This window comes from Pseudopipra pipra, chromosome Z (assembly GCF_036250125.1).
Source record: "Pseudopipra pipra isolate bDixPip1 chromosome Z, bDixPip1.hap1, whole genome shotgun sequence".
NCBI lineage: Eukaryota > Metazoa > Chordata > Aves > Passeriformes > Pipridae > Pseudopipra > Pseudopipra pipra.
In genome coordinates this window covers 55,108,378-55,128,404 of record NC_087581.1, presented here as the reverse complement: position 1 = coordinate 55,128,404, position 20,027 = coordinate 55,108,378, and the positions used below count along the sequence as shown (strand labels likewise).

The window sequence follows — 20,027 nt, the reverse complement described above, 5'->3', positions numbered from 1 at the left end:
CCAGATGGATGGGTTGTTTCTGTTTGTTGATAGGTGTGGACTTGGCAACAAGGCATTATTTCAGAGATCACCTTTGGGTCAGCCAGCCACAGTAGTTTGAAAATGCCAAAGAATGGCAGAAGACACCTGCCATGTTAAAAGTATTACTTAAACTGTAGATTGCTTCACAGAAATTACAGACCTTGTGAAGCTAGTAACAGTGCTGAAAAGTAACTTCTCAAAACTTATGCAATGTGCTGCTGTTGTAAAGTGCAGCTGAAGTTGTCTACTGAGCGCTGTATGACCTGCCTGAAGAATGTCTCTTAAATTCTTTTTCACCCAGTACAGGAAAACAGATCTGACACATACTGTGTATTTCTCAGAATACCAGGAGTGTAGGGGAGGATGGATGGTATTTGCCTGAAATAGTTATTGATTGCAAAAAGGATTTATTTCAGCTGTGTGTTAACTCAATTTTCACACTTGGTGTGCTGTAGCAAATACATGCTAGTACATACTGAAAAGAAGAAAATGATCTGGTACAAGGAAGATATTTCATTATATGTTTCATCACAATAGTTGAAATCCATACATATCAAGTTGTTCCCAAGCCAAACTTCATGTATGCTTCCAAATTTGAGTCTTTGTATTTTTTTTATTAGATTCTGTAGTTATACTAGCTGTAAGTTATTAAAGTGAGAAAAACTTCAGTAGTTGTATGTTTCAGACATACTCATTTCTGCCACAGAGGGAAATTTAAAATAGGCAGGATTTGTGTGTGTGCGTGAATGGTAATATGATCTCTTTTTTTAGAAGAGTTTGTGAGTCAACTGGAGAGACAGGCTGCATGTGTACTTACACAAACACACATGGCAGAGTGTACCTGGCACGTACCTAATAAATGTCAATACTTTACAGCCAGTTGACAGAAACAGCCATGTTCCATAGTTAGAGTCTGGCACTGCTTTTTAGATGTAGTTCTGTTTGTGCTGTTGTTACTGAATAATCTTAAGGTTTTCCATTTTTTTTTATCTCCCTTTTTAATTTTTTTTTTCAGTTTGCATTTCTGATAGTTGTTTTTAAGCTGTTTAAGAGAATTGGAAATAGACATTTTCCTGTGTCCAAGTTCACACTACAGAAATTCAGATATCAAACCTTGTCAGATCATGGCTCACCATTGTGGTCAGAAGCTAACACACTCAAATCTTCATCTTGTAGGTCCTCTATGTTGACAGCTGAAACCTTGTCCTCCCTTTCATTAAGGGAGAGGATTCTTTTGTATTTATAAGCCCATCATTAAAAAAAAAAAAAGAGATATCGTTCAAGCAGCCAAGAATCTGTTGCTGATTTTGAAGCCTCTAGATCATTCCTGAGGCTGACTTGTTTAAAGAAACAAGCATTTTAATGTCAACACTGTCAAATCAGGTTCTGGGAATCGCTAAAACCTGTTAAGAAGCTTCCCAAATAGAGCCTCCTTCTGTTGTCAGACACTTTTCCAGTTAAGAAACAAGACACTGGAGTCACTGTGCATCTCTCAATCACCTTGTGTTGTCATTAAGAGATGTATATATCTTTGTGTTTATTTTTTGACCTCTTTTCATCTCTGTGTGTGACGTATAGCGTCCACCAAAATCCACCATGACGTCCACCGAATTCTATCTCTGAGAAACAATTGAAGCTACCTTCGCTTCTCTTACATTTCACATATGGTGAAGGGAAAGAGAATATGGGGTTTTTTTGATGTAAAATTGTTTGGTTGAAAGTGATGTGATATTTAGAGATGAAAGTACTTGGTGACTATACATCTTGAAGAACTTGGGTCAGCAATAAGTCACCTTTTTTATTGAATTTGACAGCAGTGTTGATGAGCTAAACACAGTGTGAGATTGTGTGTTATGACTAAAAAAAACTGGATAATTTCTGAAGCCCGATAGTCATTATATTGGTTTTGAGTCTCTGGTGGAAAAAAAATTATCTGTTCTGTTTTCTTTGTAGGATATCATTCCACTGAGCATCCTCAAAGGGGTTTTGACTCTTCGAAGGAGTAAGGTGATTGCTGAGAAGGCCAGACTAGAATCAGAGTATAAACCAGGAACTGTACAGCTAAAAGCTGCAGAGGTAAAAACTTCTATGAATACTGGGATATCTACTACGACATCATCTTATGTGGAAGTTCAAAAGGATGCTTTTCTGTCTTTGCTTAGGAGTGGGTATTAGTACTGCTAAATATTTAGCCTTGATTTCTGTAGTTTGACTTCAAGACAGATAAGCTTCTGTGAAAATGTGCCCAAACAGTCATACCTTGGATCTTTTTGTTGAAATGCATAGTGTGTGTAAAAACGCTAGCTGTCACTTGGAAGTATTATTTTTCTTCTGAGTCTGTCCATGGACAAGTAGCTCTGACCCACGTGGGAAATACCAACTCAAGATGAACCAGAAGGAGCAGCAGCAGAACAGAACTATTTTACCTTTCTTTCATAGCTCATTGTCTTGTGCTGTAATTAAATGCCTTTTTTTGCGGACAGAAAGGAGGATGTACGGCCCTTGTATTGATCATATTAAGGAAGCTATGTTGTGTTCAGGTAAAAAGACAGTTTCTGAGGAATTAGTTCCACAGGCAGATATTCTTTTCGAAGAGTAGAGGATGCTGTGATGCTCATGGATTGCTGCATAGAGGTCAATTTTTGTATTTGTGTAGTGGTACAAGCTTTAAATGCTCTGGGGAGTAAACTATGAAAGCAAAGAGAGGTAAGTTTTCTGGGTTTTTTGCCTATAACCTACTGCTAATTCAATTTGAAGAACTGGAAAGTGGTTCAAAAGGTAAGTGATAGTTATTTTGCATGGATATGGATACATACTTCCAAAAAGAATGACCTTGGCATGTCTTCAGAAAACCACTTGAGGTTATGGTTTCCATCACTTGCAGGAAAACTGGGCAGAGGAGAACTTCCTAAGAGGAGCAAAAAGTGACTTGAAGACAGAGACAAGTCCAGCATGTTATTTGGAAAACTGGTGTTGCATCAGTTCTCACACATGATGCACCTTTTATTCAGAGTTTATCAAAATCCAATGCAAATGACTATTGCTAGAGCTCAATAAGGAGTAAGAATGTATTACAAAGCCATGTGAGCAGTGTGTATTTTCACTGGGAAATTTATTTAATGTTTTTAGTTGTCTCTGCCCACATCTTCATCATTTTAGAGAGAAGCTTGGGCTGATGCATAGTTAGATGTCTGGTCAGCTTAGTAGGCAGTACTTGTGAGGTAAATGTTCTGATAGTTTTTAAACAGAAATTGCCTCCTTCACTGGTGAAGAGGTGTTTGAGTCAGGGGGGATCCCATTACTTGTTGTTACTGGGTTACATTCAACCCCATCACTAGAAGAAATCATATTAGTGCTTTATTTTTGATGGTTGACTCAATGAACATTAAAACAAATAAAACCCTAAAATTAGTAATCACAGCGATTAGAATTTCTAGAAGTGCACCTGCTCTGGAGGAAAACTCCTCTGAGTGTTCAAGTGCATCTTAATTTTTCATGTACATGGAAATCCAAAGCTATACTTCCCCGTATGCTGTGTAAGTGTAGAAGACCCTTCTAGAAGATTTTACCATGAGGAGATTAGGGGTTTTTTGCTTGAGGTTTTATAGTACCTGAGTAAATATCTAACAGTGATTTGAACCAAACAGAAACCCCACTTTAGACATCTAAGTGGAAACCTTTTTTGAGGTCTCCGCAGTAGGACAATGTGGAGAGATAGGTTGTTTGTTGCTTCATTTTTTTAACAATTTAAGTGGAAAGGCTCAAAAAGGACATGTTTTTGAACAATCCAGTTAGCAACAACAGATTTCAGGTGTTTTTATTTTATCACTACAGTTCAAGTGGGATATAGTGATATCTTACCTTTGTATTTAATTTATTTTATGAGCCTGGAAAGTAAAACCTGTGTTTGTGACCCATACTGAACATTAAGGAGGATTGTTAGCCCCATTTGCTCATTAGGTAATTGCCATAGTTGCCTGCATGTTTGTTTATGATGGTTGTTTGAAAGTCTTGCTAATTGACTTGCTTTGTTCATTTACAGGCATGGGTTCAAACAAATTCATGAGAAGTTCAAACTGGGTTCAAACAAATTCACTACTGCTAGCTCTGTTTTCTTTAACCAGCTTCTTATTTTGCATAAAACCAATTGCAGTACTGATGAGTGCAACAGAATAGGAGTTACTTGTGCATACAGAATAGAATTGGTTTCTGCTCTTTGGTAGAATCCTTTATGGAAGCTGTAATTGCAGCTCTGTACTAGTGCAGAACTTTCCTGAAGTATGTGGATACAGCTATTTACAAACTGTTTCTTATGCTGTTGGCTGAAACAAATTTAAGGTTTTCTCTAGACTTACCATTTTTTATGGCAGCATCTCTGTTCAAAATGGCAATTCTTAGACCTGCTCTTTTTATCTACAATTGTTTTATTGAAGCACCTTCAAGAAATCAACAGGAACCTTACCATTCTATTTAGCATGTGGCCAAGACAGTAAACTGGCAAAGGTGAATGAAAATTGAAACTTAACCTGTTGTTGAACTATCAGTGCATTTATTCTGGTACATGCTTCATAATCACATCCAATGTCTATTTCTTTCCAGTCTTTCTGTTGAATACTGAAGTTTCCACTGCCAAACATGTATTTTCCTCTTCCCTGAAGAATTTTATTTGGCTTGGATCAAGCATATTCCATGTTGAATCTACTTGGCATTTGCAGTGCCTAGAGATCACCTTGAACTCTTATTCCATTCAGCTCTGCAGGGCTTCAAGTGGAAGCTTTAGGTACAATTGAGAGTTGAGATTACCCACTTCAAATGATTCAGAATTGACTTGAGCTCTGGAAATGGTCAAACACATAAGTATAAAATCAATGCTGCTTATATAAAAAAGTATGGGTGCTGCTGACTGTATCCTTTGCCTTCATGATCATGAAGTCAAACACATTTCACATTAAGCCTTTAAGGCTTTGAATTTCTGGGTCCCATTTTAATTTAGGACTTTGTAAAACATTCCTAAAATTTTTTTATTTAATGTATTATGTGACATATGCAGATATCCAATGGAACGTAAGTGTTGTGCTGTATAGGTTTGTTTATGCCAATTCAGTGTAATATAAGATCTTGGCTGTAAACAGAAAAAGCGACATCTTCCCTTTACTGTTTTATCTGTACAGCTCTAACGCCACTCCTTCTTCCCACCCCTGTGACATTACCCTCCTTCTCTGCAGTAGACTTCATGAAGTCTTCATAAAAGACCTTAAAAAGGTCTTTTTTGTTTTCCTCAACCTTTCTGAAAAACAGTGTAGAAAAATACAGTGTGTTTATGGAGACTGTAAAGTGCTTATCTCTAAAGCAAAATATAGTGCTTGGTGTGGAGAGAGGGGAAGAACAGGATTTTTGATTTGATACACGTTGAGAAGAGCAGCCCTAATTCTTGAGTTAAGTGTGAGAACTCCGTTGGATGATCACTCACAGTCACATCTACTACTACTACTTCTGTTGTATTTAATGAATAAGGATTCATTAAATTGCCAGAAAGTAATGAGAGTTGCTATCAATGTCTGTGTCCTGTATTTCAAAATAAGTGTTTCTCTAACTGCATAATCTCCAAAGGAAAGCTTTGAAATTTTTTCACCACTGGAGGGCTCCCATATTTAACTGAGGTACACAACAACAATAATTGGAAAGATAAAGCTCTCATAAATATAAGAATATAACTAAACTTTCCAAACTGCCAGAAGAAAACGCTGAAGGAAAATACTGTGCGTATGGATTTTTGAACTAGAATTTTGTGCCTCTGAAAAAATTGGAAATAATGTATTCCTGCAGTGTACTGGTCAATTGAAAAGATGGAATGTATGTGTAATCACTAAGCAAATGTATAGTAAATTAACACTGGTTAAGATCTACCAGTATGTTTGTATGTAGTCCTTTTCCCTTCTGAGCGTTGGCATCTCCCAGCTGTCTTGCAGTGGTGCTCACCTGAGCTGGTAGGCTGTAGTGAGCAATCACTCCCAAACACTGCAGACTCAGCAATTGGAAGCAGAAGCATTCCACATACAGAGAGATGAGTGAGTGCGATTGCTGGGGTCAGGTGGAGAGAGATACTGCAGACTTTCCAAATTCTTTTGCCTGAATACTGCTTATTTGACATAATCTTTAGCTTGGTGTTTTGTGAAGGTGCTGTATTTTATGTACTGTATTTTAACTGCTGTAAATGACTGTTGACATACCATTGCGTAGTAAGTCATGGGCTGAGTTAGCTGCTTACCTGTAGTAAGTTCCAAAGAGTTTAGCCTTGCGACCACTGTGAAACCAGAACCATACCTGCATTTCAAATACTTTTAAGCACTAGTTTAAAAATAGTGTGTGTTTCTTTTGTATTTTTCTAGCTCTATTACAGAGGTAGAATATGAAACAACAAATTAGGTACTTCTGATTGTGTAATGATGATGTTTACGTGGTAAAATGTCAGCTGAAATAATCACTCAGTGTACATCATGTCCACTGTGCTTTCCTAATGAGATAAATACATTTAAATGTGATCTAATATAACGCTCGCAACAGTTGTGTTTTGGCTTATAGGTAACTTCCTGTAAAATAGTCTATTTTGAGGCATCTAGTAAATAAATTTACCTGTGTTAGAAGAATTTGCTTTTGACAGTTTACCTTGGCATCTGTTGCCTTGGAGCAGAGAGGTATAATGAGTTCTGTTTGTTGAAACAAATTTTTTCAATATTCTAACATTCAGTCTGATTTCACTTCTACTTCATATGTGGTTTGTTGCCAGTGTGCTAGTGTCATCTCTAGAAATTCATAATAAAATTTAAAAATAAGGTGTATTTTTTAAAATATCTTTAACATTTCTGACAGCAATGGTTTCATGAACTGGATGATAAGAAGCGAGTTCTTTATGAGAACTGCAAGGAGCTGATGAAGCAAGCTCAACAGGTCTGCAAATTGAGTCCAGATCAAGATTTTCCAAGAGAATTGCAAATTGTATGTACAAAAACAAATCTCCACATCTGTCTTAAATGTATAACTTCTGCAAAGAGTATTCTTTACTTTATATTAGGGAGCTCCCAGTAAAGGATCATGTGTATTTCTTTTATTGTCACTTAACCTTTTAAAGAACCTTTAAATAGTGCTGGAATACCCTCTGACTATCACTTTGTTTTGTGCAAAGGGGAGAGAAAATTTGATCTGAGATTTTAATTAAAATCCATAGTATTTTGTTCACAGAAATAATTAGAGGCCGTATTTGTCTAGCTTCCTTCTCTGTCCAAAGTAGTTTGTAAAGGGAATTTTGCTGTGTTAAATTTTGAATATGCAACATCCTGGTTAAAAGTAATAGAATACTTTATGGTTTATTCAATTTCTTTTTAGAAAATGTGAGTCCTTCATTAGTATTGCTTTGTAACACTTGCATCCTTTCTCTTGTAGAGTTTTCAGGCTCTTCCAAACACATTGGAGGAAATTGATGCTCTTCTGAACGAAGAGAAGACCAGGGCCTCCTGTTTCACAGGCCTGAATGCTTCAGTATGTTCAGTACTTACCTTCCACTCACTCTTCCTCCCCCTCTACTTGCACTGTACTTGCTTTCCACTCTGTGCTACATCCCTTGGTATAGGTATAAAAAGCTAGACAGCAGGAACAATGTGCTGTAAATGCCAGATTCTGCATCTATTCAAATTTTAAGTAGGTTGTTCCAAGAGAACAGTGTGTTCTGTGCCTTTTAAAAAAAAAGTGAAAGAGGTAATGCTTTACAATTTCTTTGTTTTAAAGCTAGAAATGTTTAGTGTGCAATGCAATAGTGTATATAATTGTATTTGAACATTATCAGTGCAGTGTGATATTATTACAGTGAAGGTTAGAATTGGGAAACGTTGTGTTGATTACCTTTTTTTTTATTCTGGCAGGTTGTTGAAGAATACAATAAGCAAACACAAGAAATACAGCAGTTGACAAAATATCTAGAGGAAAAGAAAAATGAATTGAATAACTTTAGGCAAAGCATTTCAGAGGTAATAGCTCAAGTTATCACTTTGGTATCATTATAATCTTATTTCATTATACATTATAGAACAAATGTATGTACAGAAATAAAGGGTAACATTTCAAATTGTCGTGTGTAAACTGAGATGTGAGCTTCCCTAATCATGATGTTTCTTTAAATGCTATCTTTAAGGGAAAATTCAGTTTTTGAACTGGTTTTACATGGGTTTGTCTACTTTTAGGTCAAAGAAAGGTGGCTAAACCTCTTGAAAGGCATGATTGAACAAATTAATGCTAAGTTCAGTAAGTTCTTTAGTTCTATGCAGTGTGTTGGTGAAGTTGATCTTCATGTGGAAAATGAGGTAAGATTTATTTTTCATATGGAAGAATAACATTTTTTTGCATCACCTTTTGTCCATTTATTGCTAGAGAAAAGTAACAAGTGGTCATTTGGAGATGTTATTTTTAAAAAGTAATGAACTTTTACTGAACACTTTGTGTAGTGAACTTACTTACCAGTCTGATTTGAAGAAAATTGGGTCTTTATCCAGATAGATAGGACTTCACGTCTTGACTTGTGGAATAGGCTTGCAACTTACAGAGCTTGGTTAGAAGCTGTAACTCAGATTTATGAAATTAATGATTTTATTCTGCATTTTCAGCTGATTTGTGTTCCTCTGTTATCATCTATATCTACTATTATTAGGTGTTGATTTCATTCTACATGTAGTTTCTGCTGGAGTGTGCTGGCATTTTGTCTGTTCTGGAAGCAGCAGTCATTGGGCCCATCCTGTTATGCTCTCAGCAGGGTTTACCTCTGAAGAGTTTAAAGCATCAGTAGAATTTAGGGAGAAATAGTAACTACAGTGAACAGAAAAGAAGTTGGATATTTTGTTTTAAATTGATCTCTCTAGTGATGATTTCAAAACTTACATGTGTTAATGCATAGACTCCACAATAGTGAAAATTAAGACTTAAGTTTTTCTTTTTTTTGCTATTGTAAATTAACTCAAGCAGCTTTTTTAAAAATATTTGAAGTGGTAGCTATTACTCGGGGCAGAATAGTGTCCGACAAGGCTCTGTATATGAACTGCATAAAAAATGGAGACTAGTATGAAACAGTAGGACATTAAAACATGGACTTTTCTGGTCTTTTGATAGTTACCTGGAGAGTCAGATCTATTTTACACAAAACTATCTTTTAGATAAAAGTAAGTTGGCAGTGAGAACACAGAAGGAACATTAAAGCAGTTCAAAAGCAAAAGGAGTCTGGACTGTCTTTCTGAGTATCTTCTTTGGAAGGTCTTGCTTTTCTATAGCAAAGATGTCACAAGTAGTTTTAAGAGGTTAGCCAGTGGTATTGTGCCAGTGAGTAAAATTTCCTTCCTCAGGGGGATCAGTGGCAAAAATGCAGAAAGGTAGATAATCTGTTCCTGAGCTTGGATTCCTTACCCTTTGCTGCAGCAGGGTCTTTTGCCTGACCTGTAGATATAAAGAGAAACACTCTTGAGGTAGAATTATCTTTTCTTAGAAATATTTGTGTGACACTGAAGTTCAAACCTCTGTTAGCCTGCCTTGCAGGTAACTTGAGATCTGTTGATGTCCTTGGTGACAGTAATAGGAGGAATCTTGGACATTGGGAGAGATTTCACAGAAAGGGAGACTAGACATTGGAACTAACTGCCTAAGGAGGTGGTCTAGTTGACATGGTGGTGTTCAGTAATAAGTTGAACTCTATTATCTCAGAGGTCTTTTCCAACAAAATTGATTCTGTGATTCTGAATCTGTGATACTGTGTGGAACACTTCACTGGGTTCTTCCTAGCTGTCCTAGCACAAGCCTCAGTGAACATTTTGACTTTCCTTGACTAGCAGTGATAACCCTCACATTCCTTGATTTCCCCATGGGGAGTTTTGAGCATCGTTCTTGTCAGGTCTTGAACATCTTGTCAGTTGTAGAAACTGGCATTCCAAATAGTCTGGCAACAAAGGCCTGACTTTCTGACACTATCATGGCTGTGTTGGAGGGTAAATCTTTCTTACTCAAAGTTTTGCTAGCCTGTACCTTGTTCACTTTCCTGAACCTAGCTTCAGTCTGTGCAAATGGATCTAAAATTATAGTGGGTCTAGAGACCTTAGATCCTAGTTTTTATTTCTCCTTACATGAAGTTGTGATCAGAACAACTGAACACAACTTCAGAAATATTAATGAGTACTCTGGAGATTTCTGTTTTCTCTGAATTATGAATGTATTTCCTTGCATGATGCTTCTTTTGAATCACATCTGTTACCTGACACCTTTGCATTGACTCAGGCTGCTGACCAGTGTCACTTTACTGTTAAAGAAAAGCCAGGGTTGGAATCTTTGTGTGTGGTTTTCCTGTGTTAAGGATGAAAAGAAAATTGCTGTGGTGAATTTTGGACTGGTTGCACTTGAAAGAGGTTCAGATGGAATCTTAACCTACACACCACCATCACTCCTTTGTTCAATTTGGTAGTACCATGTACCCTAATGCCCTAATTTTTTTTCTGATTAATGGAATTTATAGGGACATTGTTTTCTTCTTTTTCTAGCCAAAATTTTTTTTCCTACTGATGTTCCGAATGTGTATGAAACCTTTCTTACCAGGGATTCAGAAATGAACAGATCATTGTCATGGGGAAGGAGTGTTGTTGAAGTATATGAGATTTAAGGAAAATAGATGAAACAGAATTAATATATTGATTTTAAGTTGAAACTGAGTAGTTTATAGACCCTTGTAGAATATTTGTCATAAATTTCTTCAATTTGCATGTAATTATAAAATAAGCTGTATTATGAAGAAAATGAGTCCGACAGGTACTGGCTTTTACAGGAGGAGTACGACAAGTATGGGATTCGCATTAGAGTCAAATTCCGCAGTGGCACTGAACTTCATGAATTGACTCCATATCATCAGAGTGGAGGTGAGAAGAGTGTTTCCACTATGTTGTACCTGATGGCTCTACAAGAACTCAACACATGTCCTTTCAGGATTGTTGATGAAATAAATCAGGTGAGGATCAATAGTGCAGTATTGAACTTATTACATACATGTGCTTGTGACATAGTGAAGAGAACAGTTTTGGTTTTTTTTTTTTTCCCTTTTAGGGAATGGATCCAGTGAATGAGAGAAGAGTTTTTCAAATGGTTGTCGAAACTGCTTGTAAAAAAAAGGCATCTCAGTACTTCCTCATTACACCAAAGGTGCGTGGCAGAAAATAAAATGAAAAATTTAGTGTAGATTTAAGATTTGTGTGATAATACCTCTATAAACACTGTATAACTTAGCTCTGTTTTACCTAAGGACTTTAATATATTAAAGGGTAACTGAGAGGATTTGTCCATTTTAAGGACAGTCCTGGCAAGAATTGAGGCAACTTAGACCAAGGCTCATGTCCTCAAAAACCCATTCAGTGGAAGTATCATATGTTAACCACCAGTGGCTAGGGTTACCATGGAACAAGGCCTCTAGCTAACACAATTCAAACTGTAGAAAAGACCAATTTCCAAACAAGTCAGATGACGATACTGGAGGAGGAGCAGGCTAGTGCTGCTGATGTCCCATATTAATATAGGAAAACTATTCAAGTAATAATCGGAGACACAGAAGCTGAGAAAAGGTGAGAGCAAGGCTCCAAGAGTGCTTAATTGTACTCTTCTGTTAAAATAAAAAAATTAAAAGATAATTGACTTACTAAGTGATGTGGTGATGTGATGCCAAGGCTTGAAAGGACTAAGGTAAGTACAGTTCACCCACACCTTTAACAGAAACTAATGGTATTGAACTAGTGAAGGTTATATGTGCACCAGGGAGACAAGCAGTCAGTAGTGGGCTGGTTTTTATTAAGATACTGGGTCTGCACCCTGTTACTCACTGTTTTAGAAAATCTGGCTGGTTTATGCTATTATTTTCTGTACATAACAGTTGAAGGGTCTGAGTAAAGCCACCTTAACAGCATTTACCTGACTGAAAGTGGGTGGAAGGTGGGTGCTGCTTGTTCCTTCTGATCTTGCTGTATACTTGCCTCCACACAGTTTCATGGTTTCCTGACCACATTACTTCTTTATTGTTCTCTGTGTTACCCACTCTCTTTTATCTTCTTGAGATTCCCTTCCTTATTGGATCAGCTTTTCTGTGCTCTCTCTTGCTTTGAGAAGGAACAGAATGATTTAGATGTTGAAAAAATAGAGATAGTTCAACTAACTATAATGCTTCCCAAATCTAGGAAACTGTAGAAAATGACTGTCTGGGGTTCAGAGTTGTGTTCTGTTCTAAAAGTTGTGCTCATTGTCAAATTACTAAGAATAGAGACGGGGAAATGGGAGTTGTGCAGAGCTAACCAGAAGGAAGAGAATAAAAATAAAACGGGTAAAAAAATCTCGGAAGCATTATTCAGCAACAAAAGACAGTGCTATGAAGAGGTGGCTGAAGGTATTACATCTTTCTGGCTACCCCTTCTTCCCACTCCCCACAAACAGGTGATGGCCACAGCAAAGTTGTAATGGCCTGTCACAAGAAACATCAGTGAGAGAGCATGTCATGTACAGATTTTAGCCCATAACAGTGTTTGAGTGGGCACATCAGAGAATCTTGAAAGGCTGCACAGGGCAGGCTGAGGAGAAAGCCAGACTGCTGTTGCAGTGCCTTACCTGCAGTTCCTGAGCCTGTGCTGTATGTTACCACTTCCTAGAAAGCAAGGATGTAATCACATACTAGGAAGTGTGACTAATTGCCATTCTAAGGTAAATTCTATGTATGTACCCAGTGGATACAGGGAAAACTGTGACTCTTTTTTTTGTTGACACCTTCCCCAGCTATATTTTTAAGCAAGCTATAGATGGGAAGGGGTATAAACTAGTATGCAGTAAAGTTGATTAGGAAAATTGTATTCTGTAATTAATGGTCAAATGAGTAGATGAACTGAGTGTGTTCCTTAGAAGTGGATTTGAAAATCAGTATTTTTAATAAGAATCTGTGCTGAAACAAATTACATTTGTTAAACATATGAATTATCACCATGTTGGGAGTTAATCCTTTTTTGACTGTAAAGCAAGATTAGAATTCTAAACAATCTTAGGTATCTTTTAATTGAAAACAGGATTCATTTCAGCACAGACAAGCATAAAATTTGGTACTTAACTGGGAAAAATCAACAACAGCATCTGGTCTAAGGCCTAAATGACTGGGGAGACAAGTTACTGTGGATAATAAGTTGAGCATCAGTTACAGGTAAATTGCTAAACATCATCCTGACCACTGCACATAACCCTACAGCTTGCATGACATCTGTCTCCTGGGCTTGTGCCTGCAAGATTTGGATTGTGGTAGGTGTCCAGCTTTGGCTGTGACCTTCAGAAAAGTAGTTGGGGGGGGCTGAGTTACTCCAGAAGACAGCAGAGCAACTTTTAAGTAGTTTTGATTGAGTTTCCGCTAATGAAAATTGCTTAGCTTAGAGGAGCACAAGGCTAAAGAGAGACATAATAATTGTACCCAAGTAAATCTACTTCCTATCCTGCCCTAGGAAAAAAAAAAGGAAAACCAACTGTTACTCTCTCCCCATTGTGCATACAGAAAAAAAGTACTGAAACGGTTTCTTCCAATAAGAATAGTGACACATGGAAATTGCCTGAAGAATGAGTGGAGTCTCTTTGAGGTGGTTTCTAGGAACAAATGTACATCATCTGTCAGAAAGGCTATAATTCTGCCATATTGACCTTTTGAGATCTAAGGTCTCATGTAGACTTCCCTTTTTAGAAAATGGGAAACATGTACCTATTTTGACTTTGGGGTTTGTGTTTTTCACTAGCTCCTGTGGAATCTCACTTACAGTGACAAGATGACTGTGCTGTTTGTCTACAGTGGACCTTTTATGGTGGAGTCAAAAAAATGGAACACAAAGTATTTCATGAAGCGACGACGTCGACTTTCAAGGATGGCTGAACAGTGTATAGCTACAGATATGTAGCTATATATATAAAATGTTTCTGTAGAAACATATATATAAAAATGTTTATATATATAAAATTTTTCTGTAGACCTTTTTTGAAACATTTGCCTTTCAAGACTCCAGAAGTTGTCAAAGAGGAGAACCTGCAAAGAATTGATAATTAAGAACATGAATCTTAAAATTTACACAAATGTATGACAGATTTGAAGTGCATGATTTCTTTTTGAAGCCTATCATAGTGGTCACTTTCTCTGAAGAACTTGCTTTTTCTCAATGATAGGTTTAAATAAAAAAGGAAATTTCTTGTATTTTTCTGTTTGGTTTTTTTTCAGTAATGCAGCATCAGAAGTACAGTTAATTTTTCTAGGTTATGCTGGACTAATTCTATTACCGTTGTTTTTTGGAGTCCGTTTTTTTTTTCCCCGAAAAAATGCAATTAGCTTTTGGTAAATAGTCTTCATTTACCACAGATATGGATGTTATCTAAAGTTCCCCTATTGAAATGTAACCTTTTTTAATTAGTTCAGATGATCTGTAGGAAGAGAAAGATTTGTAAGTAGCTGAGCACTGGTTTTTATTTTGTGAAAATACACCTGAACTTAATATAAAGAATACGGTTCTATGAATGTATTACTCTTGAGTATATACTTTATAATCATTATTTATCATTTTTGACATAATGTTTCATTTTGTAGTCCTCAAGGGATAAGGTCACAAAATCACAAATATTTGACAGAAGAGCTAAAAGAGTGTGGAAACTTGAGCTCTGGTCCAGGGTTTGGGTTGGTCAGCAGAGTTTCCTCAACATAATTAAAATTGCAGGTCTGTCTGTCTGTCCAGTGTATTGCAGGGTCTTTGTTTTATATGTGTTCTTTGATAGACAAAATACTTTGCTTCTTGTAACCCTGAACTTTAAGGTGGTTGTTTTGTTATGTTTTTCATTTTTATTTTTAGGGAGTTGTAAAAACAGACATTCTGTTTAGTTTCGGAGCATCACTGTATGAAAAGTGCAATTTGCTTTCAGTGTCTAAATAAGTGAAACTACTTACACGAACATGTGTTAAGACTTGGTTCTTCTGCGACTAGAGAGCACTATCTATTCTTAATGCTGTCATGTTAGAACTTCATGGGATTTCTTCTTTGATTTCAGTTCCTTTCTCATGTTTCAAACTGAGGTAGGAAATAGAAGTGACTTATTTCAAGAGGATGACACTTCAGATCCTGTCTCAAAAAATTACCTCTTGTGGATACGTGGCTGCCACACTGCACAAGTGAAGAGGTGTTTGCTTTTTCCTTGAAGCCATTGACCACAGGTGCTGATTTCATTGTATCTTACTGCAATCTTAATACAATACTGTCATTCATATTAACTTACCCTAGGCAGTGTAATGAGCTGCAAAACTACCACTGTCATGGTACTAACAAATAGATCTTCAGTGTCCAGCAGCTCTCCTACCTGAGGCCTCTGAGGGAGGTCTGTATATGGAAGCAGCCATTGCTGTTTGCAGTGGGCTGCACAACGTGGCTGTGGCCTCCTATACACTGGGTCCTGTTAGTCACCTGCTGATTTGTGTGAGAGGTGCATCCAGAGACCTTCTGGTGTAAAGGGGAGCCTTTTGAACTTGGTAGTGTATTCAAACTTGAAAATCCACATGGAGTTGCCAAATGTAGCTGCAGTGTCACAGAGCATTCTCTACCAGCTAACAGGGCCCTTCTGTGCTGCCAGCTTCCTCATGCTTTGCTACTGACATTCAGCTCTTGCTATAAAAACCCATGGAATTGATTTCAATGTAACTTCGAGGAGGGGAGAATGAGTGGGAGTTAAGGTTAAATATACATGTGATATCCAGCTTTCCCTGCTGACTAGACAGGAGGGACATCTCAAAAATGTAGAAGTGGAAAGACCCCAAATAGTCTTAACAGCTGATGTATAAATTGAGCTTTCTCAAAAAATAGGTGCTCTGTTGTTTAGACCAGCTGAAGACTAGGGCTAAGATCTTCTTCCACCAGCATCTGCAGTTCTAACAAGCATCTGTCTCTGCTTATGTATTGCAACAGAGAGAAAGAGCATGGAAATTGTGACTTACTGAGAAATAAAAAGATCTTGGGGGAAAAAAAAGGCATTTAATACAACATGTACTTGTGCAGGTACATTATTGTTATTTAGGAGAGATTGCTTAGTCAAAACAACAAACTACAATGAGGAGAGACCCTTGCACCACTACACTGCTTTTAACATGCTTAGATGAAGCTTAGTTTTGTACTGGAAATAAAATAAATGTGTCCTGACAAATTTGTTCCTGACTGGAAACATCTGTTCTCCAAGCTTTTAGAGTTAATGAGAGATGACAGAGCTGGGCTGGGCTGCAGGATGCTTACTGAGAAGTATGGTAGATGCTCTTTAGAGGCTGGGATAGGCACCTGCTCCAGGCCTCACAGCAAGTGGTACTTAGAGTTAACACTACTAGAGGCTTTTGTCTTTGGTTTATTCCAAGATGCCTTCTGTTCCTCTTGAAGTAAAATTCTCCAGTTGTCCAGTCTTTCTTCTGTTGATCTATTTGTTACCCCCACCAGGCCCGTGGGTTTTTTTGACAAGTGCACTGGTTTGGGCTGGGATAGAGTTAATTTTCTTCATAGTAGCTTGTATGGGGTTATGTTTTGGGTCTGTGACCAAGAACACTGTTGGTAATATAGGGATGTTTTGGCTATTGCTGAGCTGTGATTGCACTGCATTGAGTCCTTTCCTGGTTCTTGCACTACCCCACTAACACAAGAAGTTTATAAGAAGATGGGAGGGGACACAGGTAGGACAGCTGACCCCAGCTGACGAGAGGGCTATCTCGTGCTGTATGACATTGTCCTCAGCAGTGAAAGCCAGGGGACGAAGAAGGGACATTTGGAATTATGTCGTCTCAAGTAGCCACTGTGTGGGATGGAGCCCTGCTTTTCTGGAGGACTAGCTGAACACTTGTCTGTTGATGGGAAATAGTGAATGAATTCCCCATTTTGCTTTGCTTGTGCATGCAGCTTTTGCTGTAGTTATTAAACTGTCTTTATCTCAATCCACAAGTTTTCCCATTTTTATCCTGAGTCTCTGGCCCATCCCACTGGGGGAGGGTGAGCAAGTGGCTGCCTGGCACTGACCTGCTACCTAGGATTAACCCACAGTGTATATTGGTCTCAAAACATGACATTATGCCCTTCATTATTGCACCTGGAGCTACATAAAATGGTGGCAAATATCTTTGCTCATTGTGTACTCAGAAGAGCAAGTCACCTGCTCACAGGGAAGCATGGATATGAGAACATGGCAAGTTAGCTGGAAAGGAATGACAGAATTCACTTTGTTGGGGATAAGGAACCATGCACAGTGGCAGTCAGAGCTGATTTTGCAAGAAGAAAGAAGGGAACAGATGATAACTCAGGGTGGCAGAAGATATCAAGGAGCCTTGGAAAAGAACAAAGAGCAGAAGAGGGCACAGGCAATGTGCAACATGAATGGTTCAAAGCAAATCAGGATGATGTAATTTAAAAGGGAAAAGTCTCCAATTCCCCCTTCCCCAATTTGTAACCAAAGCTGTAGACTGTGAACAGTATGCAGCTTGATCTTAACTGCAGTCCATTAGCACTGGTTTGCCTCAGTTTGGGTCATGTAATAGCTTTTTCATGGAAAATAAAGGGTTTTTTGACTGTTTATTTTTGGTTTGTTGGGTTTTTTTGGTTGTTTTTGAGGGGGATGGATGTTGTTTTTTTGGTTGGTTTTTTTTGTTTGTTTGTGGGGTTTTTGTTTGGTTGGGTTTTTTTGCATAGGTATTTTGTTTGTTGGGTTTGTTGTTGGTTTTCCTGAAGAATTACAGCATAAATCCAAAGCAAATGATCGACAGAAGGAGTGCAAAGACACTCTCAGACACTGCTGACAGTATCAGCCTCACTTTGTGCTCCTGCAGTGATGCTTAAAGGTCTGTTCAGGTGAAAAGCCTGTGATGTTACAGTTTTCTGTGGGCTGTGGTGGTTGAGGAATCTGATTCCACTTTGTGTTTGCTTCTGAGCTGAACTGTACTGTCCATGAAGAACTTTTTTGGTCAGAAATTTTGTAGTATTTAAAATACACTTTGCTGTATAAAATATACTGGCTTGGTGCCAGTATAATTAAAGTGGTACAGTCTTCAGTGTGTATGTACTTCCTTAAGTGTCAGTATGTAAAAAATCAGTATGTTCATGAAAAATCATTGGAGTAAGTTATATTGGGAGAATCTCCTTTGTTTCAGTTTGGATAAATTTACAGTAAGGCTGTCCCCCTTGATATGTTTCAGTTTAAAAATGATAGCCCTAAGAAATGTGGTTCGTGAGGTATAAGAGCTGAATGTAGCTTAGTTTCTAGATTAGGCCTGGATTATCTTCTGCAGTTCAGAAGGGCAAAGGCAGTGATTTGCCACCAGCATTGCACAAGCTAGTAACACAATTGTGTTTTTCCCTGGCCATGTGTTTTCTGACAGACTTTTTCAGCTTGGAAACACTATTCAAGGCCAGCAAAGCACTCATTAACAGCAGAAGAGCCCAAACTTACATGTGGTGTCTGCAGGGAGCTCTAATGCAATTTACATCTATGTCTGCTGAAACTTCTACTGTTGTCTTTCTGGCCCCTGCCCATTAGCCAAAAGAGGAAAACAGCCATTGGGAAAAGCTCAAGACTTTTCTGTGTACCTTTTTAGCACAGTGTGCGGAGGGCTCTGATGTTGTCTCTCTTCTTTGGTTTCTTTTTCCATGTGTTCTGAATTCCAGTAGGGTTTTCTTGTATCTTGGCATGGTGAGCTGCCTCTGTCTACTCAGAGATTCTCCTTGTGCTGTGGTTTACACACTCCAGTTCCTTGGTACCTTGTGTTTCGTTGTGCAGACACCCAGGCATTATATGGCCTAAGAGGCAACAGACAACACTGAAATAGAGACTGATGGGTTTTGATATGAAAAGCGATAGGATGTTTATCCTTGTGAATTGGAGGCCACAAGCCAGTAAAAATAGAGTAACAGTTGCAGGAATTTCAAAAGTACAAATCAAAAGCAATAGGGATTCTTCTCTCTCTCACCCCAAAAGCCATGAGTTGGAAAAATACAGAAAGAAGCATCTGTTAAGGATCAGAACTGATGGCAGTCAAGACCTTCTCTTTTTGAAATGGGAAGATTTCCACAATACTTGTGGAAGTGTTTGAGGAGGTGTTTTAGGGGTCAGGGAGTTTCTCATTGAAGAGAGCATGACACTGAAAACATGGTAACTGCAAAATTCTTGCCATTGGGAAAGCTTCCCCTTCTTTAAGGCAGTCCCTTAAAGAGTAGCTGGGTAAGTACAGTTGTCTGGCAATTGTGAGTTCACAATTAAATTACTGTTGATGAAATTTGTCAGATGTGGCTAGGAAGTGCAAGGAGCTCAACCTGGAACAGATTGTTTCCAAAGCAAAAGCCATTGAGAAAGTAGTGGTTGTTGCAGAGCTCTGATGCAGAAAGGAAACCTCGCTGACTCCTTAGCTCTGGAAGAGGGAGTGCTGAACAATATTGTTCTAGACTCCTATGGAGATCAAAGTCATCCAGGTCACCCAGCAGGCAGATTCAGAAAGCCACCCTTCCTCATATGCAGCTTTCTGAACCACTCTGCAGGCATTGAACCGAACTTATAAGACATTTTATGGCACATTTCCCTTCTTCTGTTCTTGGCAGAGAGGAAGAAGGAAAATACAAGAGACCCTCACAACCTTGTAGACATTGTGCTCTCAGAGTCAGCTGGTCTGTGTTCAGGGTCACTCTTCCCTGTACCACTGTTCAAGTCTGCCAGCACCACTGTGGTGCACCCAAGTCTTCACATGACATACAAAGTCCAGTCAAAATTTACACCGCTCCTGGCAAGACTGCTCTTGTAGAGTGTACTAGATCTCAGTGGTTGGAAACATCCTCCTAAGGCTAAAGCCTTCTGTGCATTAGGAAGATTTTTGTAGCTGTTCCAATTACAGCACTAAAGACAAATACTAGGGGTTCAAGGTGAAGAATGGTAAATTT

At 38.2% G+C, this 20,027-nt stretch overlaps 1 protein-coding gene across 3 annotated transcripts in view; it reads left to right on the top strand.

The window, feature by feature from the left end:
- SMC5 (structural maintenance of chromosomes 5) overlaps nucleotides 1-17,676 on the top strand; it is a 47,268-nt gene extending 29,592 nt beyond the window's left edge. Inside the window, exons 17-24 of one of the 3 annotated variants that reach the window (XM_064641081.1) lie at nucleotides 1,975-2,097; nucleotides 6,892-7,017; nucleotides 7,462-7,557; nucleotides 7,938-8,042; nucleotides 8,256-8,375; nucleotides 10,868-11,047; nucleotides 11,143-11,238; nucleotides 13,842-17,676. In XM_064641081.1, the coding sequence (XP_064497151.1) occupies nucleotides 1,975-2,097; nucleotides 6,892-7,017; nucleotides 7,462-7,557; nucleotides 7,938-8,042; nucleotides 8,256-8,375; nucleotides 10,868-11,047; nucleotides 11,143-11,238; nucleotides 13,842-14,000 (1,005 nt within the window). In that variant the 3' untranslated portion in view covers nucleotides 14,001-17,676. Of the gene's footprint in view, nucleotides 1-1,974; nucleotides 2,098-6,891; nucleotides 7,018-7,461; nucleotides 7,558-7,937; nucleotides 8,043-8,255; nucleotides 8,376-10,867; nucleotides 11,048-11,142; nucleotides 11,239-13,309; nucleotides 13,821-13,841 lie in introns of those variants that run through there. The other 2 variants (XM_064641083.1, XM_064641082.1) reach the window with 2 other exon arrangements.
- Nucleotides 17,677-20,027: the final 2,351 nt, after the last annotated feature.